This window comes from Pleuronectes platessa, chromosome 2, assembly GCF_947347685.1.
Source record: "Pleuronectes platessa chromosome 2, fPlePla1.1, whole genome shotgun sequence".
Taxonomy (NCBI): Eukaryota; Metazoa; Chordata; class Actinopteri; order Pleuronectiformes; family Pleuronectidae; genus Pleuronectes; species Pleuronectes platessa.
Window position 1 is genome coordinate 15,396,365 of NC_070627.1, and position 27,648 is coordinate 15,424,012.

Here is a 27,648-nt window from a genome sequence, read left to right on the forward strand (position 1 = left end):
AAGTTTTATTTCCAAAAAAATTGACTGGTGATTTTTTGGTTAATGTGTAGTTTGAATGTGTTGAAGGACAAGTTGACGGAGCTTAAGTTAATGCTAGGAGCACATTACATGAGGTGTGTAGCTGGAAGGAGCATCAACTTGCATAACTTGCTCACACGGTCCCATTTTTTTACTCTCACAAATTTCAAATATATCTGTGTGTCCGGCAAAGTCTTTGAATTCTCACGATGTCTTTATTTCACAGATAGGACTTATAGTTTCTGAATTATAGTTGTTTGAGCGGTGCACTCAGAGTTTAGATTTCTCTCTTCCCAGTGAGGAGAGAACAGGTGCATTCAGTTGAGTTTCCATGGCAACCAGATACACACACATAGCAGGAGGGGAGGGGAGTCTCTCTCTCTCTCTCTCTCTCTCTCTCTCTCTCTCCCTCTCTCTCTCTGTCTCTCTCTCTCTCTCTCTCTCTCTCTCGCTCGCTCGCTCGCTCTCTCTCTCTCAATCTCTCGCTTAAACCAGCCAGTCTGTCTCTCTCCCTCTCTCTCCTTCTCTCTGCGTGTCTCTCTATCTGTGTCAATTGTTTTATATTGAATGTTTGATAGATCAAATTCACCTAAATCTTACACACTATTTCATCCTGTCACCTGCAGACATAAAGCCATTTGTCTTCAAGATCCAGACAAGAACGGAAACTTCCTCTGAAATAGTGCATCAACTGTTCCAACAGCTTCTTCAAAAGATAGATCTACTCTCTGCTGTAAACCATGGAGAAACCAGATATTCTGAAGATCCTCAGTGACGAACTCCTCCAACCCTACAGGAAGATTAATTCTCTTAAGGATGAGGTGTGGCAGCTGGAAAACCAGCCTCAAGACAGAGATGATGTCATAAAGATGGCGGTGGAGAAGGAGAAGGAGAAAGAGAAAGAGAAAGAGAAGGAGAAGGAGAAGGAGAAGGAGAAGGAGATTAAGATTGAGACTGAGACCGAGAGGGAGATGGAGATGGAGACGGAGAAGGAGAAGGAGAATGAGATCCAGGCTCTGAAGGAGAAAGTTGAGCAGCTGGAAAACCAGTTGAAAGACAAAGATGATATCATAACGAAGGAGGTCAAGAAACGGCGCGCTCGCCTCAGGGCCTATGTTGACAGCTTGGCGGAGCTCACTGACTGTCAGACCAAGGCTAAAATTTTGGAAGAAAGTCTGCACCAGGAGCCTGCACCAGGAACCTGAGACAAGAAGGAGCAGTGAGGTGGAGGTCACCAAGGAGAAGGAGAAGGAGAAGGAGAACAAGAAGGTGCTGGCTTCAGGGCCGAAAGGAGACGAAACTGCAGCAGGAGACAACTCCAACTATGGGACTGAGCAACAGAAAGGAGGAGGCCGAGATGAGCTGGAGGAGAGAGAAGAGGTGGAGAAGCCCCCGCCCTCACCCTTTTTCTACTCCTAAAAACAAACCCCTCCCCTGTTCCCCTTTGTACATATTTGAAATGATCAAATGATGTGTTGTAAATATGTTAAACTTTTTGAATAAAAATAACTAGTACAGTAACATCTACCTCTGTCTTTCTGAATATACATACAGGATTCATTAACACAGTGTTGGAGTGAAACAAATCAGTGTGATTCATTTAGTTTGCTACTATTCATACGAACACAGCAGAGCATAGACAAACAATGTTTCTTAACTTTTTTACATTTGGTCAAATCTATATATTAATTATGACAACAATACAATAATAATACTATCATCTCATCTGAGGGCCCACCCATCACACTGACCACGCCCATCTGACACGCACACACACTCATGCACACACAGACATGCACACAGACACACACACACACACACACATACACTTACACACACACGCACGCACACACACACACACACACAAGTCATTATCATTTATATATTTACTGTATATATACACATTTATTTCAATTTATTCATGGTTGAGGTCAATATCAGATCAGAAGACATATTCATGGCACTGAAGTCAATTTAAAATGACATGTAGCATGTTAGAGTTATAAATAACTTGTCCATGTGTAAAACAATAGTTTAATTAAAAAAAAAAATAATCACAATAATTATTTTGGGGGGCTGAAGCACATTTTAGGGGGGCTTCAGCCCCCCTCAAACAGGCCTAATGACGCCCCTGATTCAGGACATCTCAACCTATCAATGTACTGAATATCAAACATATTTAATATATAGATTTTGGGTTTTTCTCAAAGTAAAGTCCAACATGTGTACAATCAAAACAGTTCATATCTGGATATTTCAAAGTTCTATGAAAACACTTTGCTCAATAAGTTCCGAGTAAGACTGATATGCCTGTGTTCAGGACTTCTCAACCTATCAATATACTGAATATCAAACAATTTTACTGAATAGATTTGGTGATTTTTCAAAGTAAATTCCAACATGTGTACAATCAAATCGTTTCAATTCTGGATATTTCAAAGTTCTACTAAAAAACTTTGCTCAATAAGTTCAGAGAGAGATTGATATGCCTGTGTTCCGGACCTCCCTGACTACCTACATACGGGAATATCAATGATTTTTACTGAATATATTTGGAGATTTTTCAAAGTAAAATCCAACATTTTCACTGTTTACAATTTTTAAAAGTAAAGTCCAACAATTTCACTGTGGAAAATAACATTTCAGGATACTTCAAAGTACTATAAAAACACTTTACTCAATAAGTTCAGAGAGAGACTGATATGCTTGTGTTCAGGACCTCTCAAACTATGAATGTACTGAATATCAGTCTCACTCTAAGAAATCCAGAAATTAACAGATTTTGGATTTATTCCCACATTCTTTTTTATCCTGATTTTGTGTGAGTGTTAATTTATCTAGTTTTGTTTTCACATATCATGGTTTCAGTTTTTATGCATCGACTTGTTTTTACCTTTTCCATTTTAAAACTGATGTTATTTTATTTTGCTGATGATGATCTGCTTGCACTTTAAAATGTTATTATTATTAAACATTTACCACAATGAAAAATAAATTGGAATTCCCTAGAGCACACCAGGTTAATTTTAAATTTATTTGAGCGGTAGTTCTTACTTATGACCTCAGTACTGCATCACGTCCTGGCTACTGCCCCGACTGTTTGCTCTCACAGTGCGGTGAAGGAAATGTGTCTGTACACTGGGTGGTGGCTGCTGCAGTGTATTTCCCTGAACAGGCATGAGAACAGACCTTTTGCATGGCAGACCTTTTTGATTTGTTATGGCTGAGAGAAAAGAGGTGTAACAAATTCCCCTGGGTGGAATGCAGCCTGCGTTCTTTATTAAACACATCTGTGCTTTTCCTGCTGTCACATGCAAAAATGTGGGTCCAACAGAAGTCTACATATTGTGTGAGCGTGTTCTATTTAGGCCCCGATTGAAATTGTAAGGATTTTTACTATTATTATTAATTCCTTTTGTTGGGCTTTTTCAGGGCCTAGACATGCTAAAAACATCATGAAACTTTGCAGGATATTCAAGGCCTACTGATATTTTTGTATTCGGGAGTCAACAGCGCCCCCTGGAACGCCGCCTCTAGGTTTCCCTTTGTCTGATCTTCACAAAAATCATAGCCCAGGCGATGACCAGACAAACCAAGAAGTCTCAAGTGGCATTATGAAAAGACATCTACAGAGAATGGCTTAAAATCACAGTGCCACCTGCTGGCTACAGAAAGTGACATGTTTTATACATTGATGAACTGCTCCTGGCTGTTTAACAATATACAGCTCAAATGAGCTGAGACATGTCATAGGTCCATGGTCAGAATTGTGACATTTCCTCAAACCGTGTTAACTTTGAGGTGCGGCCAAGGATCATCCTTCGCCAAAGTACACAATGTTGTCATAACTCCACTGCGCATTGACCTATCACCACCAAACCTCTTTCACATGATAAGAGTCCAAGCCTGAACAGCTCAATATGTCAATATTAATTCAGGGTCATAGCACCATCTACTGATTCGCCATGAGCAGGCAGTACTTTGAAAATCCACTCTGCATTATCCAACCGGCTCCGAACTGCTGACCTATGATCATAATCCTGAACTGAACAGCTCCATTTATTATTAGTTCATTTGAGTATAGAGCAATGGGGTAAGTTTGGACAACATCTGAGTTTGTGATGGCCTCCAAATTTAAGAGATGTAAAGTGGTCCTCCACCTCTTGAGATGTCAAATTAGCGAATCTAAGTAAAACCCCCTTTGTAGAAGAATTTACCAGCTCATCCTAACATTCCATCCGACATAACCCACGTCTCAAATCCAACACAAATGCAGAGAAAAGTAAGTGCATCTCATGCTAGGAAAAGCCTGGATGCAGTAAGGACATGCAAGAAATTGACCACATTGACACACAAAGTCATACACAGATATATTCAAGAGTTTTATTATTTGACATCCCAATTTAGTATGACTACATCATTGGCATCGAAGTGATATTCGTCTATAAGGAGTAATAGCAGGGCAAAACGTTGGATTTTTTTTTCTTTAAATGGAGAGAGAACATCGATTTCTGTTCAGTCCATCAGCCTTTTACCTTTATTGTCTATACACCGTAATACACAATCCATTAAAAATATTAAGTACTTAGCCGACCTGAGCTACAAGCAGATAGAGAGAACAGCGATAACAAAGACATGACAGAGGCAGATGTATTTGTGTCTGTGTGTGTTGGTGACACGACCTGTAATTCCATAGCATTGAAAGATGTCTGATGAAGGATGTAAACACATACAGCAGTAATAGAAGCGGTACAAGTAATGTTACATAAAAGGAAAATATGAATATATTAAGAATTAATCCATGTTTTACACTGTGACTGCATCATTAGCTCCAACATTTCTTCTCAGGAATATTTCCGCTCGGTGAGGCAGTTGTAAACCCACAAACCTTGTCAAGGCAAAACAATCACCAAACAGATTCTCAGTGTGTATTGGACAAGGAGAATGAACAGGGATCATTTGAAGGTGTGTAGCCGACGTTGCCCAAAATCAGTCATCCCTCTATAACATTTAAAAGACAAGAACATAATAGAAAGTGCAGAAGAAAAAAAAAGAAGTATATTTCAGATTGGCTTCAGAAATATTATCAGCCAATTGAGGAAAAACATATTTATATATATACACACACAAATGTAATTTGTTGAAAGACAGGCAATATAAAGCAAATAGAAAACAGACTGTGAGACTAAGATACTTGGAATGCCGACACTAGCCAACATCGTCTCACACTACAGAGCATCAGCCAGTCCTTCCAGAGTTCCCAATTGCAGTGTTTAAGCATAGCTCCCTCGGGCCCCTGTGTGTGAGAATCAGGGGCCACAGGCAAACATTTGGAGATCACTCGCTACCAAGTCAGGGACCGTGAGGTCAGATGGGGTGTCATTCTTTTCATGTGATCGTTGAGCAATGGATTTTGCAGCGAGTACGCTAGTGTAATAATTTGTGTGCTAAGTGGGCAGTGGGTGTGGGGTACATCCATGTGCAGCGTACTTTGTGTGGGGTTGTGTTGATGGAATGAACAGAGGTGTGAAGAAGGAAGACCAGCAGGGAAGTACTTTCCCTTGGAGCAAGGTGCAGGTGATGTGACCGGTGACAGGGTGGTTCAGAAAGCCAAGTGAGAAGATGGTCCGAGTTGTCCTTTAGCAGCTGCAGATTTCTGCAGAAGGTTTAGCTCTGTCGTTCCTATCCAGTTTTATGGGCTCTGGGAATTCATTATACAGCTCCACTTCTGTCTCCTGTGAGGATCAAGAGACAGACATAAGTAATGTAGAAAAATAAAAGGACATGACACCAACTCATTTATCATTTTCGTTTTTAAGTAGCGTGACTCACCTGTTTGAGGGCATTACGTGCAATTGTCTGGAATGCCTGTTCTACATTTATGGCTTCTTTGGCACTTGTCTCAAAGTAGGGGATGTTGTTCTTACTCTGACACCAAGCCTGAGCTCTTTTGGTGGTTACCTGTGTGTATGAAGAGGAAGAGAATTATCATTATAGAAAGCTTAAATCAGTAAACTTTACATTAAGTGATTCAATAAAAAACAAATTTTTAATTAAGCCTGTAATGTCAATCTGAATGTTACTATGCATATTTACTATTTTTCATGCTTAAAATCAAAAAGGGATTGGGAGCATTAAAGGGTTACATTGACAACATATAAGCAAGAAAATGTACTCAAGCATGAGTGAAATTACGGGTGTAAAAAATGACAAAGTGATTAACTTGGAATGTAGTCTTAAAAAATACAGTAAAAGGGGAATGGAGGGAGTGTTACATAGTTCTAAAAATGATGATAAAACTATGAAAGAATACCTCAAAGTCTTAGAGTATTCTTTCAAACGGCACCGAAAGCCACCCAAAATAGCCCACTTTGCTGCCTATCCACACAACTGATAAATCGATACATACAAATCTACTAATTAACATGACGGCAGATGTCAATGCATTTTATGGAGCAAAATTAAGCTACATAAATTAAACAGCTAGTCATTTCTTGCAGAATTAACAGCGAAATTAAGCAGCAGAAAAAGCCATGGTGTATAAACGACACAAACTCAACAGCAGCCGACAAACACAGACAAATAACTAGGTTGCTAAGAAACACAACACAGCCGTTTTCTATGCCATCCTCTATCACACACATGTGAACCTCACTCTTGAATCGTGTGCACCAGCACAACTTCTACATTCTGCTCTAGATCTGAATTTTATTATTTATTCTATATGTAAAATCTACCACTCCACTCAGCCACGACAGGAGTAATGGACAACATCATAAAGGTGGAGCACACCTCAATGAGTGTGAAGTGAATGTAGAAGTCCCAGCTGAATGATCCAGCATCAGTAAAACAAAACAAAGACATCAGAAAAGGCAGTCAAGAACAACAGAAAATAGGCTTCGTTGGCTTCCTGTCAGATCGAACAATTTCACAAATAACTATATTTTTTTAGCCACATTCCAATGATCCACTTGATAACCCTACATTTACAATATGAGCCATGTGACATATCCTGAAGCTGATGTCAATTCAGTTATTTAAGAGCATCAGCCATATTCACGCTCTGCAGCAAGAAGTGTTTCAAAAGCACTAAAACCCTCAATGTGGCTCCATATGCCTGTTCACAGCTGAACCACGCCCACAAGGCCTGGGCCTGAGCTTGGAGGTCTGACATATGGAGAATGCAATGGAGGATAGGTCAGGATTTAAAATGTGACCATCATTGGAGGCACTATCTACTCATACCAACCTGTCTATTCTCCAGGTCGATCTTGTTGCCTAGAACCACAAAGGGGAAGTTCTCCGGGTCCCTGGGGCTGGCCTGGATCAGGAACTCATCCCTCCAGCTGTCGAGGGTCTTGAACGTATTGGGTGCAGTCACATCGAACACCAGAACGCAGCAGTCTGCGCCACGGTAGAACGCAACACCCAAGGACTGGAACCTCTCCTGGCCAGCTGTGTCCCATATCTAGACAAAAATAGAAAGACAACAATTCTTATAACTGGAGAGGATTACAGGAGTGAGGACAAGATGGAAACAAAAACAGCAATATGATGATAATCTAAAAGGATTGCTGCTGTTTAAATCCTTAAATTATTTAATGATTCATTGCCCCAGTACCTCGCTGACCTCCTCCCCTGCACTTCATCCCGGAACCTACAATCCTGATATACAGGTCTGCTTGCCGGGCTTTGCACCAACCTGCCAACTCACTCCTGGCAGAGATGTGCAATCCCCCCCCCCCCAATCTCTGGCCACTTTTAAAAAACCGGTTCATAAAATAACTCCTTAAGTTCTCTTCCGGCTTTTAACCAGTAAGGTTTCATTATCCCAAGCTATAGTTTCCTGAAAATAGATTTTGTGCTTGGTCTGTTTCATTTTTCAAACTTTATATACAAGCCTTTGGTATCTGTAAAGGTGCTATATAAACCAAAGTTGTTGTTATTGTTGTTATTATTATTATTATTATTATTATTAGTTGTAACTATGCCGCACCTGCATTGTAACGAGCCGGTCATCCACCATCACCTCTTTCGTCAGGAAGTCTGCTCCTATTGTAGCTTTGTACTGGTTACTGAACTTCTTGTTCACGTACTGGTTCATGAGGGAGGTCTTTCCAACACTGAGCAACGACAGAGTAGACAACAGAATAACAGACACTGTAGGTGGTAGAATAGGAGAAGAAATGAACCAGGGTACACGTTGACTGACGAAATAGAGCCAAATGACTTTGGATGTAATCAAGACCCTATTTACTCTCTGTACCATGTTATGCATGTTGAGCTTTTCAGAGAGCACTCAATGTCAAAATAGCCAAACGCAACCAAATGCATGTTTCTAAGACAACCCAGTGCAGTACTAAGCATTTTAATAACATAAGTATTGTAACGGAAGTGATCATGTCTGGTAATTCTGCAAATGGTGGAAAAACGGTAAAGCTGCATTGGTGAAGCGCAGAGGCCTCATTCTGCCTGGATACAGTTTGTGTCACAATCATAACTCCTGCCAACAAGGAAGTCATCTTAATACAGACTGATTTAAGCAGATTATTTAACTCCAAACTTAAATGACAGCCTGGCATTTAGGTGGTTTCCCACAAAGCTATTTTAGAACATTAATAACCGATGATTGACGTCAAATATGACACGTTGGGACTCACCCAGAATCTCCCAGGATGATGACTTTCAGGAGCACTTTCTTCCTGGATGTCATTTTTCAGCAGCTGCAGAGAGAAAAACAGTAACATGTTTAGTAAGTTCTACTTTACACTAATATATATTGTCACAAACTAATGACTCAGAGCAGAGAAATGCCGTTGGAAAACATTAGTCTACAAATTTGCGTGTAGAGCTTCTTGCCCATGGACCAATTAGGTGAGAATACCATTTATTCCAGTCATGTGCTTTCTCAGCTGCTGGACAAATCACGAGAACCACATCATTCTTTCTCTTTCCCCTCTTACACACCACAGGAAGTCACCTCCTTAAGAATGGACTCTTCCAAACCGAGTGACACATCTGACATTTTCTGCTGATCTCCCATTCAGTGTGCAGACCAGCTACTACATGTGTTGATGATCTCTGAACACTCTACAGACGGTACACTACACTTACAGCAGCATACACACCATGAGTTAGGGGACACTCTCAAGTGCATTTCAATAAAGCCCTACTGTCTGAGTTTTCATATTACATTTTAGTGAATGTAAATCTAAAATTGTACTGAGCTCTCACTATGTCATGCCTTCAAATGTAGTGATCAAAAACTAATATATCAAAGAATGAGGAACAACTTTGGCATCTTCATCTGTAAAAAAAATATTTCCTCAATTCTAGCGTCTCTTACTAAGCAACAATATACATGTTGTGTCAATGTTCGATTCAGAACTGTAGGAAATGTTCATTACGAAATCTGTGTAATTTCTGAAAACTCGAATGCAGCTGTGAAAAGTAATGTGCATCTTTTCCTTTTATCAAATTGATTAAGCATGAAGACTTTTTGTCAAATGCAAAAGTGAGCTTATCACATTACAATTCTTTAAAAATGCATTAGACCATGTTTCAACAAGAAGTTGTTGGTAGTAGTAACGATATGGATATGGATATTTTTATAAATATAGAAGTTACATAAACTTACTCTGCATTGATTATTCTCTTAAGTTTGTATATTAATGAAACTGATTTGCTTAACCACTGTCCCCGTCCTGAGGGATTTTCAGCAATAAACCTTGATTACATAGCAGTCTGCATTATCCTTAGTTAACATCCGTGTGCATGCTGTCAGCGAGGGTGGCTGCAGTAGTGAATGTCTGAAGGGCATAAGATGCAGTGTTTCCCTACTACAATGAAGGAGATCTTACATGGGACTAAGGAAAATCACATGTGTTAATAACTAAGGGCTGCAATAAATAATTACATTTTTCATTGATGATTATTCTCCAATATTTTTCTTGATTAACAGGCCTACTGTTTGGTCCCCAAAAGGTCAAAACATTGTGATAAATACCTTGTTAAATATCCCAAACAGACATTTTTTCCAAGAACCAAACGTATTCAGTTTGTATGAAAAGGATACAGCTATTGAGAAGTGGACCAAAAAAATATATTCATATTTTGCTGTAAAAAAAAATACTGGAACTGTCGAAGAAATCAATGTGTAGCTACCCAGGTGTCTATAATGTTTCTTAACAAACGTCTCTTTAATCACAAGTTCTGTGACTGGCCTTAAGGAAATTAAATGATTACTTCCATCGGTTTTTGTGAAGCGCAATAAGCTGTTACACAACAGTCTAAAAGAAAACTTGACCACTTCCTATCTGAACGACACGTAAGTTCGGGTGTTCCCTAACATTATGAGACGTGAGACTTCGGCCCCTAAGCTGAATGAACAGAAAAAACACAGATAACCTGAATCATAGCTGTCACATATGCTGGAATCAGAAAGACTGAAGTCTGACAAGGGATAATTGTTAAAGAAAATAAATGTGTTAGATCAGTCCAAAATTCTAAACTTCAGCCTATGAAGCACAAACCCTTCTTCAGTTCCCATCAAGAGCTGTAAAGTACACTTGGATCCTTTCTGGGTGGAATAAGCACAGCACTCCAGTGACTACCATTCTGTGAAAGCGAGCTGACAGGAGCAAGAGCAGCAGCACATCACTGAAGTCTGGGCATGCTCACACCACAGTCACATGACAACAGAGTTAACTCATCGCACATCTTGATCGTCTCACAGACAACAGAGTGTTAGACACAGACTCCTGAACGACATTATAGTCTTTGACAGGAGACTCAGTTTGGAATCGGGTGGAGGTCTCTCACGAAACTAACTGATTCATATTATCATCATTGCTACATCAATGTTAACTGGAAAATGTGACTGATATGAATATGATAATTTTGTGACAAACTGAATACAGATGAAGAAGAATATGTACAGCATTTGCAAGTTAATAGAAATACTAAATGAATGAGTTTACTTTAATCCTGCACAATTAAATAGGTGCTAGGTAAAATTTACTTGTTTACTCGATTTCAGCTGATAAACAACTGTAAATGATACATTGTGTATGATGCAAGCACACTAACAGTCACAAACAAACCAGGGACTAAATATAGATTGGGACAGCTGAGTTCAGTTGTTGCTCAATGCTCTGTCAACCTCTATAGAATAACTCATTAGAGCACTAACCGTTTCTAGTATGTCGTGAAGCCAAATGTTTCTGTAAACCCACACCATCATACAACTCTGCCTTCATATTACAGAGCTGTATTATGAGAAAGACAGAAAAACTGTGATTTCCACAAGAGCTTACACAAAAACCGGCTAATTCGACTTTAAACATTTAAGTGCACCACTACGAGACCCAACTGGAAGATGGTTTGGTTTAATGCCGCCGCTTAAGCGACATGTTTAACTGTGGACAATTTTTAAACAGAGACACGCTGACCATGCCAGCAGGAACCTCATGATAATATAAATAACATACTGATAATATTAAGAATCAGACATGTCACCTCATGGGATAAGGGAAGAGCTCAAACTGAAGCTGAACGCATTTAGTTAAAATCTAAATCACAGAGCAGGGACCCATCTCACTATTTATACACTGAATCCCAGGAAAGAGGTGCAAGAGACAAGGGGGGGGGGGGGGGGGGCGGTGCAAGGTTAGGACATTAGGACTTCTCAGTTTGGACGTCAACAACACCGGTGTCATTTCAACCCAACGCGTTGGTACAGGTAATAGGCGTTGGAGCCACCTCATCAAATACCTTTGTTTAAACAAAGTGAAAACATGTAGATGCATGAGTCACAACCGAAACTAGAAGTCCCGTGATCCTGGAAACACAACGACAGACACACAACGCTGCCAACAACAACATGTCGCAAAAAAAGAAAAACCACCGTTCACCATGACTAGCACAGACACTTGGAGTTTTCAGTGGAAGGGCAGAGTGCTTCCCGCAGCTTCTGACTGAGAGCATGAGGGCTACGTGGAAACTCTAGTATTTCAAACTTTCACACTCTCAAGATTTGACAGAGGACACATCTTCACGGAGCTTTGTTGCATCGACGTCGTCTCAGCCAGAGGAGCCACAGGCCTCGTTTTCGCAATCCAGCTTCTCGAAAAACACCGCAGCACCATTGACATTAGCCGCAGCTGTATTACCAGGAACCCGAGCGCATAACGAGAGAGTTCACGTTCACCACGGGATCAGAATGACGTTACCTGGAAGTAAGAACTTACTTTGGGGCTGTACCACAGCGGAGAGGACAATTGAGCACCGGAGCAGGCTGTTGTTGTTCAGGGGGCAGCTAGCGTCGGAGGCTAACTAGGCGTTACGGCTGTTAGCTAGCTAGCTTCCTCGCTGGTACTCAACTCGTTAGCTCGCGTTAGTTTGGCAACACCTCGGTTCAGATGCTAGTAAAAAACAGAGTCGCCCTTTGTGTGACCACTTAAACACCGTGTCGTAAGCGGAGGAGGCAGACTGAGATGATTCAATTTGGCACTTTGTAAGAAGGCTGTTCTGCCTGGAGACCTGGAGACCCGCTGCTGCTGCTGCTGCTGCTGCTCTCTTCCCCTTTCACTTCCTCCTCCAACAATACCTCTACGTCCTACGTAACACGCAGCTGCTTTAATGTTCCCCGCCCACCAGCACTACAGAAAACAACATCTGTCACAGAACATTCTGCTCATCTGAATAAAGTTAAATGATCACAGGAACAACAACAACAACAAAAGCCAATTGTATGTATGTAAATAAAAAAGATAACTTATGCTTATAAGTAAAAATAATATTATTTACTGACAGTGATGACAGCGAAAAACACCTCATGATTTAATCGACATGTTTGAAAGAAGAGCAAGAAGAAGTACAAACTTAATCAAAACAAAGTAACGCGATGCTTTACAAGTTAAAAATGATAAATTGAAGACAAACAATAAGAAGATCACACAGCAATAGAGCAAGCAAACGAAATCATACATGTTTCATATAAGAGAAGATAAAAAATAAGATCAAATAAAACATTATACAATTATTAAAATAGAGAGTAAGATCAGAACTAGGGGAACGCGCACCAATAAAAGTAGAGTATAGAGATTTAAAAGAGATTCAGAAATTCAGAAATATTTACATCGGGAGCAGGTCCTCTTTAAGGGGGCCGCTATTTTTTTTTAAAGTAGCAAACACCTTCTGGGTTCTCTTTCAAAGTAAGAAAAATCTTCATCAATTTCACAACACATCACAACACATTACAGAAATGTGCAGCAAATACAAAAATGCGCACCAAATAAAGAAATGCGCAGCAAATAGACAAACACGCAGCAAATAGACAAACATGCAGCAAATAGGCATTATTCAGCTACAACATGACACTTCACCACAAGATATCACTAAGTTCTACACACTGAACCTTTTAAGGCAACATATAATGTAAATTCCACTTTTGTAGTGCTTCTACACGTTAATTTGGGTATCTGGCATGTCTACCATCCCAAAAACTCTGGAAAAAAACAACTCCCGCGATGTGATGTGGTGCCTCTATGTCAGAAACGATACGCTAGAGTGCGTTGAATGGGATTACGACCGAAATAAACGTCATAGTCACACCATGCCCATGTAGGGAGTCTCGATATATCCTGGACGAGCTAACCGGGCCAGTGTAGCCCGGCTAGCGTTAGCTCGCTGCTGCTACCCGCAGACATTTAAGTGGCCGCATAAACAAGGACCCCCAGGACACCTCTAAACGTTGACTCAACAGTGTGGAAGGATGCTGCTGCTGCGCCAGCTCAAGCTCCCACTGCTCCCACTGCAGGGCTGCGCTGGGGAGCTGGGGCTCGGGGGTGAGGGGGGCGGGGCACTCAAAACAGGTCAATCAGATTTTTTATAATGTGATAGAGGCTATATCTTTTGGTTTAATCCCTTCCTATTAAAAAAACATATTCATTTCTAAGAAGTAAAGAGAATAGAAATTCACCATTGACATTCCAACTATTAAATGCAGCTATAGACATATATCAAATTTGAATGAGGACTAGCTATACCGTATGCAATCTGTATAACCGATAAGACTAGACGAGTGCAGATTAATATTTTACACATCTTTTATCCAACTGTTTATACTTCCATACAAATTTTGATATTGAAATTAATCCAATAGCTATTAAAGAACTCATTCTGTCGTGTTGAGGGGTGTGAATCTCTAACAGCCAAAATATAAAACCTCTTCAAAGGACTTTAAGAAACTGGCCATCCTCCTGTGTGAGAGCACATAACCCCCCCCACACACACACACACACTAGTGACGCTTTTTCATCTTCATATGACCAACAGCACGTTATGAATGTGACGCTTCATTGTGCTGAATCACTGTCAAAAGGGAAAGATGCAATAGTTCACCACTAGAGAGCACTGTCAGCTTATTTTAAATGAGTGGACCAAGCGAAGCAGTTGTCCCAAACTCTGTCCTATACCTTCATGTTTTGCATGAAGGTATAGGAGAGAGTGTTCAAGAATAGATGAGTCATCCACTTAAATAAATGTATGATCAACAATTACTGTCTTTATTTATCTTGTGCAATAGAAAAAATCGCAACCATTACTGACATGAATACTGTTATTTTGTTGAATTGCTCAGCAATACGTGACATCTATTGCTATTCTGTCCAACCTAGGTGAGGGATCCTCTAAGAATAATTTTTTTTGAGGATAGTTTTTCCTTACTCTTGCCGAGGGTTAAAGTATGTTTTGTCCCATGAGGCAATTTGTGATTATGGGCCATACAAATTAGAATTTTGAATTTAATTTGAAAGGTGACTACACAATTGAGGTTGGGACACACCTGAGACCTGTGTGTGTGTGTACTTGTACTAATGTATTTGTGAAAACCATTGTGAGCATAGACCTTATAACATTTTCGGAAAAGTGAGGACATTTTTGGTGGTCCTCACTTTTTCAAAGTGCTAAAGGGTTAAGACTTGGTTTTAAGACTTGGTGTGTGTGTGTGTGTGTTTGTATGTGTGTGTGTGTGTGTGTGTGTGTGTGTTTATGACCATAAGAAGAGATCAAAACCTTCATGTTGGAGAAAATATCTGGTGATAATGCTTCACATCGGTTTGCCTCTGTAGTCAGAGTCTCTGCTGATGACTGTTTTCATTTTAATCCACATCACTGCCAGTCTGATGTGAATGGGAAGGAGAGAATAATGAAAGGTAAAGTGACGAGATTGAAAATGCTGATCAGGCAGACTCCATTTCTCAAATCAAAGGATTATCTAATCTGATTATACTTACAGACACAAACACACTTGAAAGAAACTAACGCTGCAAATCGTAATCCACAGCAAATACCAGGAGAGGGTTTGACAATTAATTAACACACAGACACAGTAAATACAAGAGATAGGTGTGTTTGCATGTACTCATTTTTGTTGCCTCTTTAGGACCTTTTCCAGCACGTACACTGACCTTGTCAGGACCAGTAGATCTCATGGGGACCACAGTGCCAATGAAGCAAATACTCATTAAGTCTGGAGGTAAGATGTAAGTTGTTGTTAGGTTAAGGTTAAATTTAAGATTTTGGTCAGTCCTAATAAGGATAGCTGCTCAAACCTTTCACTTCCACCCGTGAACCATTATGTTAAAATAGGAACATTAAAATTGGCTCCCATCCCTTCCTTTAAATCCTCAATCTTTAAATAACAAAGCTGAGCTGCCATCGGCTTCGTATTAGGACATTATCTGAACGTAACATAGTTCTCATCTTGATTTCCTTCTTTTACATGTTCACATGTGTCTATATGTTTGTCCTCCTTGTTACTGGGAGTGTGCCTGTGCAGAGCCCTTATGACTGGGACGACTCTGGTGTTTATGGAGGAATTCCTTCTGTCTTGCACCTATTGAATGTCAAGTCTTTATGGTCTCTTTGGAACTCAGTTTGTAAACACAAACACTGGCGTTACAAAAGGACGTGAAAACGGCAAAAGGGGAGGAAGGAAGGAGCCACATATTTGAAGCATCTGCTGCATTTCATCTCTGCAAACACTGTCACTGAAGCACCTTGATGGTTGAAGCTATGAGGTGTTCAGTGTCTGTCCGGGATGAGTTCATGCTACTGGAGAGGAATAAAACATTAATGCAGAAATAAACTGTGTCAATCTGTAAAGGGCATTCATACTTTTACATCAAGACAAATTGCAGCAGTTCTGTCCACACTTGAGGTGTGCATATGTTTGTGTGTGTGTGTGTGTGTGTGTGTGTGTGTGTGTGTGTGTGTGTACGTATGTGTGACCTTGTGGCTGTATGGGAGTCAAAAAGAGAGCGAAGGAGATGAGTTGAAGAGATGGACAGATTGTTTGCCACTGTGTGTGTGCGTGTGTGTGTGTAGTCATACAGATATCTTTGTGAGGACCATTTGCATCCTACAACCTACAAAGTGAAGACAATTTGGCTGGTTGTCACTCTCCGACCCACTTTTAATGAGCTGTTTGAGGGCTTGAGTTTTAGGGTAAGGTTGAGAATTATGTTCAGGTCAGGATAAGGCATTTATTTTGTATGCTTAAAGTTAGGGTAGGGGGCTTGAGAAAGCATTATGTCAATGAGTGTCCTCACTAATATAGATGTGCAAACGTGTGTGTGTGTGTGTGTGTGTGTGTGTGTGTGTGTGTGTGTGTGTGTGCGTGCGTGCATCAGGGGGTGGGTGCATTGGTCCGTGTCAGACAGCAAAGAGTGCCGCAGTTATCTAGGAATCTGAGCCAAAGCAACCTCACTTACAGAGAGGAGCAGGAGAAAGAGGAGGACGAGCAGTGAGGAAGAAAGGAAAGCAATAGAAAGAAGACGGCAACAGAAAGATCTGGAGCCAAAAGAAGAGGACACACTTTCCACCTGAAGAGGCACTTACTGAGATTGAAAGAAAAGCAGAGAATCTACAAAAACAAAAGGACAAACAGCTTGGAGAGAGGCAGGCAGTACTACTGCTCCAGAGATTAATTTTCCCATGATTCCTTTTGGTTCTCTTGGTATGCTATCACTGTATGTGGGCACCCTGCTGTCTTTAGATGCATCCCCGGCCTGCACACACCCTCCTTGCAGGGACAGTCTGGTGGCTGCACCCATGCCACCTGGGGCAGGGGCAGGAGTGGGCAGTGGGGCCTGTGAGGGTCAGACTGGGACAGCAGGCTCTCGCATGGGGGTTGCACTTCCAGCCATCTCAGACGCTCCACGGCGGTCGGAGCACAGGCCCGAGTCCCCCCAGGTTCAGCCTAAGGTAAGTGGCATCAAAGGTTGGGAGGTCCAGTTATGCAATTTTCTCAATTATAAAATATTTTCAAAGTATTTCAAAAGTAAGTAAAGCATTTTTCAATCAGATGTTTCTCAGTCTCGTAAGAGTGACATGGGTCTGATAGACAAGACGAGGCAGAGAGCAGAGCTGACCCTCCGCTCTGTTCATTCATGTGTGCCAACAATGACTTAACGGCGGAATATCAGGCACAGGCCAGCAGGTCCTCTCTCATGGGACAGGCGGCACACTAAACTTGGCACCAACTAACAGCCATGGAGCAATGACAGTCAGCAATGACAGTCACAGAAGGGATAAAATTAGGTCTCCTTTAAAAATGTCCTCATCATATGGTTGTGCTGAGCTCATGCAGCAACAGGTGCGGGAGGGACACGGTCACAATGGCTGATGTAAGTGTAAAGAGACGGATTAGGAGTGACACAGAACAGGCCCCTCAGCTGTAAGCCTCTGACATGTCAATGATGCACAACCATGCAAATGCACAGTTGAACCTCTCTGTAACTTTTTCCCTCAACATTTATAGATATAACATTTCACTGAAGAATAAGGAGGAATAGACAGTATTTAACCCTCCGGAGGTTGTCTTTGCAGACTGGAGGTGTCAAAGAGCGTCTCGTTCAGCTGCAGCGCTGCATGCACTCTCTCCAGGAAACAGGAGGGGCCTGGAGCCACGGGGGCCAGGAGAGCAACTCTCTGGGAGCCATTCTGGCTCTAATGGCAGCTGTGCTGACAGAGTGTGACCTCCACTGTCACAGCCAGGCCCTTGGGGTGATGGCCAAACGACTAGGTGAGTCGTACACATTTATAATCCCCACCTCTGCACACACACACACACACACACACACACTCACACACAAATGCCAGCATGCTCACTCCCCCACACATAGTAAACAGAACCTCAATGAGGCCTGCTAAGTGTCGGTCATAGGTGAGTGCATAGGAATTTAACTGCACAGAAAGGGATGAGAAAAACTCACAATGTGAAAAAAGCTTTAAAGAGTAATCAAACAAACAGGGTGCTCCCTCCACAGTAAATAAAGACAAAGCATTTGTTTCCTGAGCCTGACGACAGCGTGATGTGTCTCACTGAAAAACCTGATCTCTCTCTGGACTCACAGAAAGTGCAGCAGTGGGGAGAGAGGGGGAGAAAGACCTGCTGCTGTTCCTGAAGAGCATCACACAACACCCACCGACAGGTATGGACTGGAGGTGTGGTCACATGATCCAGTTAATGTGAACGAATAAGTTGGGATAGAAAATGTCCTGTGTGTGTTTCTCAGTTTCCCCTTTGGAGAGGTTACATCCTCAGGGCTGTGCAGAGATTTACAGGCTCGGCATCAAAGACAGTGGAATCTACACCATTCAGCCTGACCTGCACAGGCCGGCACTGGAGGTATGTCAGATACACTCATAAACGCACACACACAGCCCCCCCCAACCCACCACATACACACGTCTACTGCTCTGCTTCTTTTAGAGATGTCTAAGCCATCTGTGGATCAGCAAAATCTAGGCTTTATAATATCAAAGTCTTTGTTATGGCTCAGGCTAAATGTGACATGGAGACGGCGGGCGGTGGTTGGACGGTGATCCAGAATCGGCGGGACGGTTCGCTGAACTTCAACAGGACATGGCAGGAATACCGCGAGGGCTTTGGGAGTCCGCAGGGAGAGCACTGGCTGGGGAACGCAGCGCTGACCGCCCTCACCTCCGTCGGCCAACACCAGCTCCGGATTGAGCTGGAGGACTGGCACCAACAGAAACGTCAAGCTACCTACAACAATTTCAAAGTAGCCTCAGAGGCACAGAGGTGACGCACACTGCACCAACACACACTTATAGACAGATGGAAGGAGTTAAATCAAAGCCATGAAACTGTGTCTTTATATCTTAAACATTCCTTAAGAACCATCGTGACTAAATCAGTAAAACTAATCCAGGTAGTTTTTAATCATTTTATAATTTTTTATAGATAAATATATATATATTGACAAAGTGTCTCTACTTCCAGCTCATTGTAAATAAAAATAAAGCCAAACTCTCCCAGATACGGGTGATGCCAACTTGTGCTTTTTACTTTTAAGTCTGGACAGTCCTGACCATAGTGCGAAGCTGCGGTAACAAGGTCCTGCTGATATATGCACGCCACCATCATTCTCGGTTGTCAATCACAACGTTTCAACCCATTTTTAATGCATCAAAAAACTTTCTAAACCAAACTAACTGGAAATAGGAACAGTTGGACATTCATCAGTGAACTATATAAAATGACAGAAACTGTCTTTGAGAAAAATCTATTTTACGTGTATACAGAGGTTTTAGTTTGGTCCCTGTACCATTCACTAACACAGAGGAGGCAGGACTTATGACCTGCACTACAGCCAGCCCACAGGGGGCAACAGTGGCGATAGGGCTTCACTTATGGGAGCAGTCATGTTGTCATGTTGTAGGGTTTAAGTTTGATTGTGTTTGTCAAATAACCACAAAAATACTAAAGTGCTTTAACTTTAGAAAAAATATGATGTTGTTGCAGTATCCAATAAACATTTGTTTTGACCACATTAATAGTAAAACACGCAGCTTCATCGACCTATTAAAATGTAATCTTTTATTGCATTGCAAAATCAAACTAGCTAAACCAAACCTTTTTCACACCCTGACACTTAATTGAATGTGATATTATACCACTAGAGTCGGTTGTGTATAGGTTAAGTATGTCTTTGTCCGCTTGGTTCAACTGTACACTCATCAAGACAAATGCGTCATGTGTTACTTTTTTTCCATCCAGGTATCGTCTGACAGCTCGTGAATACTCTGGAGATGCAGGCAACGCCTTGAGTTACAGCAAACGCTACAACCACGACGGCAGATCCTTCAGCACCGCTGACCGGGATCATGACCGCTACGCAGCAGGAAACTGTGGTCAGTACTACGGCACAGGCTGGTGGTTCGATGCCTGCCTGGCGGCCAACCTGAATGGACGGTACTACCGTGGGCGCTACAGTGGGGTGACCAACGGTATCTACTGGGGGACGTGGTACATCCTGACAGACGGACGGACTGGAGAACGCTACTCCTTCAAGAGGGTGGAGATGAAAACGAGACCTAGGAACTTTGTGGGGAGGTCCTAAACCTAACATGACTCGACTGAAAATAAGTGGCACAACCGACTTTAATGATCATGTCAGTCACAGTTGATGAACAGATGTGAGATATAGAGTTACAGCTTGGACATCACTGTGTTTAGAGCAGCTTTCGTGTCGCCTTTAAAACCTATGTAGACGGCAGCTAAAAGATTCAAGAAAATATACTTAAGAAAATGTTTAAACAATATTTCATGTTCACTTGCAGACAGTTTGAGCCTATTCCCCCACATTAAATTATACTTCTGTTAACTATGGGGCTACTCCATAGACTGTACATAAAGATGGACGATATGACGATATATCCCCTAAAGTGAAGCCAAAGTGTCTCAATCGCCACCTGGTGGTTGGCTGCAGTATAGGTCATAGACCCTACCACCATCGACCAAACTAAATAGACAAAACATTTTTTTTTCTCAAAGATGTTTTCAGTCATTTTAGGTAGTTCTTATCACACTGATGATTGTTAAAGTGCTAGAGTTATTTAATGATTTAAAAACGGGGGGGATAGGGGACCTTGTGAATGACAGCTGAGATTCACTCACGATTAGTCTAACGCATGGATTGGTGGGACCTCGACCTCCAGTCCCTGGTGCTACTGCTCCACATGTGCATGATGGCAGCGTTTGTATCTGGGTCATTTGGAAATATATTTCTTGACAGCGGGAGGAAGTGGAGACATGTCGTCCATCTTTTAGAACAGTCTGTGATAACGCCATGTCAGACAAACAAAGAAATATATATTGAAATTGCTGTAGCTGTTACTGTTGTTTTTCTACATTTACCGATTCTTTATTGCATATAAAAACATAACCGTGTGACTCAATCAGTGCCCAGTGAGGCCCGCATATACATACAGATGTTGTTTCTATATAGATGATGGATTTATTGCAATGCTGCATAGGCACATACAGCACAATAAAGGAAATAAAACATATTATGTAAATGGCTGGATTTTGGAATGTGTTTATGCCACCACCTGCCAAGTCAATGTATTTTAGTCAGGGTTATTAACTTCCTGAAGTCAAGAGGTCATTGTGATGCTGCAGAGGGGGACTGAAAGGGGGGGTGATACACTGTTCCCTCACTGTGTCATTCATGCAAAAGACAGGGGGGGGGGCTCATGGTTTGACAGTCAACAGATACAAGGGGAAACCACTTATCTCACCCCACCACTTTCCCAGGAGCTGAGACACACGGATGCTCAGACACACTGTTGCTCAGACACACTGATGCTGACCCCTGCGAGGTTCATCCTATTAACATTTACTCTAAGGACCCACCCTCTGCCCACCATCAAGTCAGACACACACACAGACAGAAACACACACACAGCCTCCCCTGCTTTTTCACATTGGCGTCCTACAGGCAGCTCCCTCTGGATTCACAAAGACTTCTGGGAGTTGAATGTTGGTGTGTGAGTGCTGAGGTTGGCTCGTGCAGAAGTGGTGTGTGTGTGTGTCTGTGTGTGTGTGTGTGTATGTAAATGGCTGCACCTATTTTAGCAGTGTACATCATAAGCTGTCAGTCGCTCCAACAAGCAGTGTTTCTAATATTAACCAGTGGCCTAAACACACAGACACACACACACATTGAACAGACTCTCGAGCACCTACGGTATTTCACATACACCACTTATACACACTCTATGACATCCTTGTATTCATGTGCATGCACACACACACACACACACATCACACAGGATACTGAAGGGCTTTTGTCAGCACATAGAGGTGCACGATTAGCTTGACTTCATTAAAACAATTTTGGAATAAAATGGCTGTTTGATGGTGCCGCCTTAATTATTGTTATGCAACCACAATCTCCTTTAACCCTTTCCCTGTTTACACACACACAAACACACAAACACACACACACACACAACCAAAAGTAATCAAGATCAGTCACCCATATATGCTATTATACATATCAGATTACCCTTTTGATTTTGAATGTGTGTCCTTGTGTGTGTTTTGTTGTATTTCTGGGGAAAACAACGCAAGGTTAAAAGGTGAAAGGCTCCATATTCTGCCCCCTGGTGGGTACTGATCATATTGGAGAGGCTGAGTATGAAGCTTCGAGTCAGCTGAAGGTATCTGTTTTTAGTTATCTTACCAGTTGCCTTCAGCTGACATAAACTTTCATTTAGATCCTGGCAAAGGTCCTGTTGGTCCATATGAAAGTTTTGTCTTTGAGAGATACTGAAGTGAATTGTATAATAAAGCTTTCAAATGCCTAAAAGAAGATTTTCACCTTCAGTTATCACTGATAACTGAAATAAATGACTTTTGACTCTGTTCCTGCCTCTTCCTTTACTTTCACTGATTCTCTAATTCATTCTCTTTAATGCACGCCCTAATTATCACATTATCTCCCAGAATGTTCTTCAAACTCTGAACTGTTGTCTTGTTAAATATCATTAGTCGTTGTGTCCTCTTCTTCTCTCCTCTCCTCCTCCTCCTCACTGCTTCCATCAGTCTTGTTGACAAGGGAGGAACATGGGCTCAGGGTTGTGTCACCACAGTATCCTGGCACAGTGTCTGCAGTGGGTGATAGTGGTGCTGCTGCAGGGTGTGAGGGGTACCGGTAGCCGCTGCTGCCCCAGGGCCGGAAGCCCCAGCCTGGCCAGCGGTTAGCTGTGCACATCCCTCCGAGGAGCACAGTGAGGGCTCCTCGGAGGGAGGTTCCTCTGAGCCCTCTGTCATTTATTTCTGCATGCCACAGGATTGAAAACATAAGCCTACATTTATTTGCATTATAAAACTTTGTTGATCCGCAAACAGACATTAACATGCCAGCAACCTCTTCACCCTCAGAGACACACATGAAATAAGTCTTATCAGGTTTGAAAGGTTATGATAATCACAGAAACATAGTTCTTACAGATTTACACAGTTCACAGAAGTTCATCGCTCCAACAAGGCCCTTTATGAAACCACCATTTAATTAAATATCAGACCCTACGTATGTCTGATTCTTTTGTCATCAAAATTTATTCTTTGAGAAGTCCAGGAACATGTTGAATAACGCCTTATCTCAAAATGATGCACCGACATTTAATGGCTTCTTCCTTGAGCCGTATTTCATCCTTCCATCAAGATTTAGGATAATCTATTCATATGTGGATGTATGATCAGGTCTCCAAATGGCAACTGAAACCAAGTTTTTCAAATAATCTACTCTGGCATTATCAATCCATCTTTTTAAATTATGATTAGCTATACTGCTCAATTAATCAGTCTGAGTCTGGGTATATAGGGACAGTATCATGTGTAGTTGCAGAGTAAGACTCTACTGTCATTTTTAGTATAAGTATAAGTTCCGGATTTAGCTGCGATACAAGCTGAACCTGTGTAAAAAAAAATGAATTACAGTGCAGAATTTTATTTAACTGCACAAGTTTGCTGCTCAAAGCTTCTTAGAACAAATTAAACTGTGGCTCAGAGATTTATCTGATTAACAGCAGGGGGCAATGTTGTTTAGCAAAGAGGAAACTTTGCCTTGCTGGCTCTTCCTTCCCCATGAGAAACTTTGATTCAGTCTCAAACAAAACAGTCCAGTAAAAAAAGTTATAGAAATGACCGAACAATAGATATTGTGTTCTATTTGAAAATAAACAGTCCGAGACAGTAAATGGGTCAAACACAGAGTTTAAACCTGCTGTGTTGATGATGTCATAGGTCTGTGTATTAAAGCCTCAATGTTTCAGTACAATGTGATTTCTGTTGGTGGCTGTGATGTCCAACCCTGATATGTGCCATTTCTTTCAAACCATATCAAGGAGCCACTGAAAACATGACGGGTTTAATATATTTGATTTCAAATCAATAAACCTAAAACAAAAAGACAATGGATTGCAGTGTGTCTCTTTCCACAGTAGGGGCACAACTGTTGAGGTTAGAGGTCAAAGGGCAGAAACCGTCTACAGTGAGCACAGTTTGAGAAATTTTAAAGACTGTGTTTATAATATTAAAAATAAAGTTTTAAAGTGGGATTTTAACAAACAACATGTGAGGTTCAACAGAGGTGTGTCAGCAGAAGAAAATGATTTGATCATATGACAGTGTGAAAAGGCGTGAGGACGGGCTGAACTCAGCGGTTTGCAGTGGAAAGAACCTTTCATTCATTAATCTGCTCTGATGGTGATAAGGCCGTGAACTGGGGGACTGTCAGGGGTGAGGAAGGCCCAGGGGGAGGAAGCAGGAGTGGGTGATGGTTTTAAAGGTGTGCGAGTATAACGGGCCGTTGGAGGCTCCCCCTGCCTGACCGCAGGGCCACTGAGAGACAGCTTGTGCTTGCTCTTAATACTGGCAACGCTGAAAAGCAGAGCAGACGCAGCGTTCCGTTTGAAACCGGAATTCACCAAGAACAAGTGTATCCTGATGTGGTGAGGAGCTGGGGGGAGGAGGGGAGGGAGGACACAGAGGCCATGTGGCAGGCCTCGCTCCATCTCTCATCGTTTCTAAACCTGCACAAGATGGCGGAGGTTTCATAGGGAGGGGGGAGGAAGCCCCCGGGGCTGTGCTGTGTGTGACCCTGAATGCATTTATTCTCATTCTATTGAATCTATAGAATCTATTACAGCTGATATTCTCCTCTGGCAGCTCCTAAATGGGTTACCTAAAGTGAGACATCAAATCAGACTGCACACTTGGACTGAGCAGCAACATTACAGGCGTGACCCTGAATGACCTCTCACATCTGAGGTGAGGATGGTGAAGAGTAGGCCCAGGGAAACGACTACAGGCTCAGGACTGTGTTCACTGCAGCCGCCACTTTTCTCTGGAAAAACTGAAGCCTTCAATATGATAAAGAACTAAAGATAAAAGGTTTTCTCACCCAGAATTTCCATCTCTTTTTGTAAATTCCTAATATATCAAATGCATTACAGTTTAAATGAAAGTATATTTTTTACGTTTTTAAACAATAAACAGCACATCAAGTTTATATTTTCGATGTAATTGATTACCTCAGCCAAGGAGGTCATCATCACCCAAAGAAAAAAAAATTGCATTTGGACTAGCTCGGGATAAACAGTTCTGTTGAAAGCACAACAATGTCCGGTTAGCTCGGTTAGCTGTGGAGAAATCATACTGGGAACATCCACACTCCACTCAGAAAGAACCAGGATTCGAGTTTGGAACCGTGCTGCATCTTGTTACGGTGCAGCGCCCAATGAAAATTATGTGGCTGCATTTCTTACGGTAGCTTTGTGTCTCTTTGTAGCAGTTTTGAGTCTCTCTGTAGTGTGGTCCTTTTGTGGGACTTTGAAGTTGTAATTGTTTCAGTTGCATTTCTTTGTGGTGGTTTTGTTTCTGGTTTTACTTTGGCATATTCCTGTCTCTCTGTCGATGTTTGATTGACAGAGGAGAGTTAACAGTCACATCAGCGTCTCTGCTGTTGACTGTTCCAGCTCTAATCCACCACGCTGTCAGTCTGATAGCGATAGGAAAGGAATTTCTCAAATAAGAAGAATTATCTAAACTGATAATACCTACCCACATATGAAAGAAACCAGCCGGAGGCCAGAAGCAGCTCATAGTAATCCACAGAAAATACCAGGAGATGTTTTGACAATTAATTAACCCACAGACACAGTAAATACAGTTATGAAACATGAGGAGAGAAGAGTGTGTTTTTCATGCATGTGAGGGTGGAGTACAGAGGATGTGGTAAAGCAGACTGATGGTCAGCTGTGTTTCTCTTCTCCTCTGTCTTGCACCTGCAGAGAGTTGTGGCAGAGTGACAAAACAGACACACACACACACAATTTCTCTACGAATGGGATGCTGTTCTATGTGTGTATGTGTGTGTGTGTGTGTGTGTGTGTGTGGCAGGATCAGCCTTACGTAAAGCAGCAGGGTATTCAAACATTCACAGTCACTGAGGATCAGACACAGATTGAGCAGAGAGACACACAAAAACATGACACAAAATGTGTACACACCTAGGTACACACTCTAACATACAGAACACTATGAAGCACACAGATTTTGTTTTATAAACTCTTTGCAATCTTAGGTGTGAATGTGTCTGGAGGTCGGGGTCATCACTGTCACACAACCTCCTCTGTGACACACGGATGAAACTTCCTGACTGACACACAGAAACACCGAGATAAATAAGAGACGTTATCCATCTCAGCTCATTTTCTTTTTACTTTAAATAGGCTTGGGGCCATCCAGTGATGCATGTCAGTCAGTCAGTCCAACACTTTTATCCTGACTGAAATGTCTGAACAACTATTGAAATTCATGTCATGAAATTCAGGGCAGACCTGCACACACAATTGCACACACAGGAACTGGAACCTCAAGCAAAGACTAAATAAAAGCAGTTTGTGGTGGCAGTGTTTGAAATTCTGAAACTCCCTGGACAGCTCCAGTGTCACAGAGTTTGATGGACAGGTTGTCAGTGACAACATGTAAACTTTCACTTCCTGCTGCTCTCCAGACAGGAAGTCAGATAATGAACCTTTGACCTCTAATGGCTGAAAAAGCCTTGTCCAGACGATACACTGTGAAAGTAGAGATCAAGTCAACTCCAGGGAGATGTGTGTAAACCACCTGTAACAGGAAGCTGATGCACCAAAGTATAAACAATGTATTTGTCCTGTATAATTTGACCTTTCATAATAAAAGTTATGTATTTTAAATCTTACTTTGATAAAATTACTATGTATTAGCATGAAACATAAAAGAGGAAATGAGGGACATATTATGTGGAAGTGCACATTTCAGAGGATTATATATTTTATTATTTATTGGAAATTAAAATGATTCATTGATGTACCATCTAATTATTCAATTTGTCAATCAATAAGATATTATCCTGTGTTATTTCCACAAATAATAATACATCATTATTAGATTTATATTATATTGTGTATTGATTTGAATGTGAATCTAAAATTTTCAAATGCATGTCATGGAGTAAAAGTAAAATATTTGCCTGTAAATAGTGATTCAGACTTATTAGGAGCAGAAAAAAACTGTAGTCCTGTGAATTACAAGTCTCACATTAGAGCCAAATCAGGTTGTTAATTTCGAGTTGCATGAATCAAACGTGATTTAAACAGGAAATTAACATACTTGAAAAGGGATGAAGAAGAACGAAGAGACCTGCTCTCCTCCACCAGGTGTCGCTGTCCGTCTGTTTATTCCAACATCAAGCGACGTGTCTCGCC

At 41.5% G+C, this 27,648-nt stretch overlaps 2 protein-coding genes across 2 annotated transcripts; one reads left to right on the forward strand and one right to left on the reverse strand.

Annotated features, from left to right (window-relative positions):
- Positions 1-4,387: 4,387 nt before the first annotated feature.
- Positions 4,388-12,635, reverse strand: LOC128454836 (ras-related protein rab7). The gene is made up of 6 exons (XM_053438402.1): positions 12,267-12,635; positions 8,679-8,741; positions 8,015-8,141; positions 7,268-7,486; positions 5,851-5,979; positions 4,388-5,753 (listed from the first exon to the last, which is right to left on the reverse strand). The coding sequence occupies exons 2-6, from the start codon at positions 8,729-8,731 to the stop codon at positions 5,658-5,660; spliced, it is 624 nt and encodes a 207-aa protein (XP_053294377.1). The 5' UTR covers positions 8,732-8,741; positions 12,267-12,635; the 3' UTR covers positions 4,388-5,657.
- si:ch211-157b11.8 (fibroleukin) lies at positions 11,899-21,335 on the forward strand. The gene is made up of 8 exons (XM_053438390.1): positions 11,899-12,254; positions 15,464-15,556; positions 16,713-17,286; positions 17,911-18,106; positions 18,438-18,515; positions 18,600-18,712; positions 18,867-19,129; positions 20,108-21,335. Exons 3-8 carry the CDS (start codon positions 17,017-17,019, stop codon positions 20,448-20,450), a joined length of 1,263 nt encoding a protein of 420 aa, XP_053294365.1. The 5' UTR covers positions 11,899-12,254; positions 15,464-15,556; positions 16,713-17,016; the 3' UTR covers positions 20,451-21,335.
- The last annotated feature ends 6,313 nt before the right edge of the window (positions 21,336-27,648 follow it).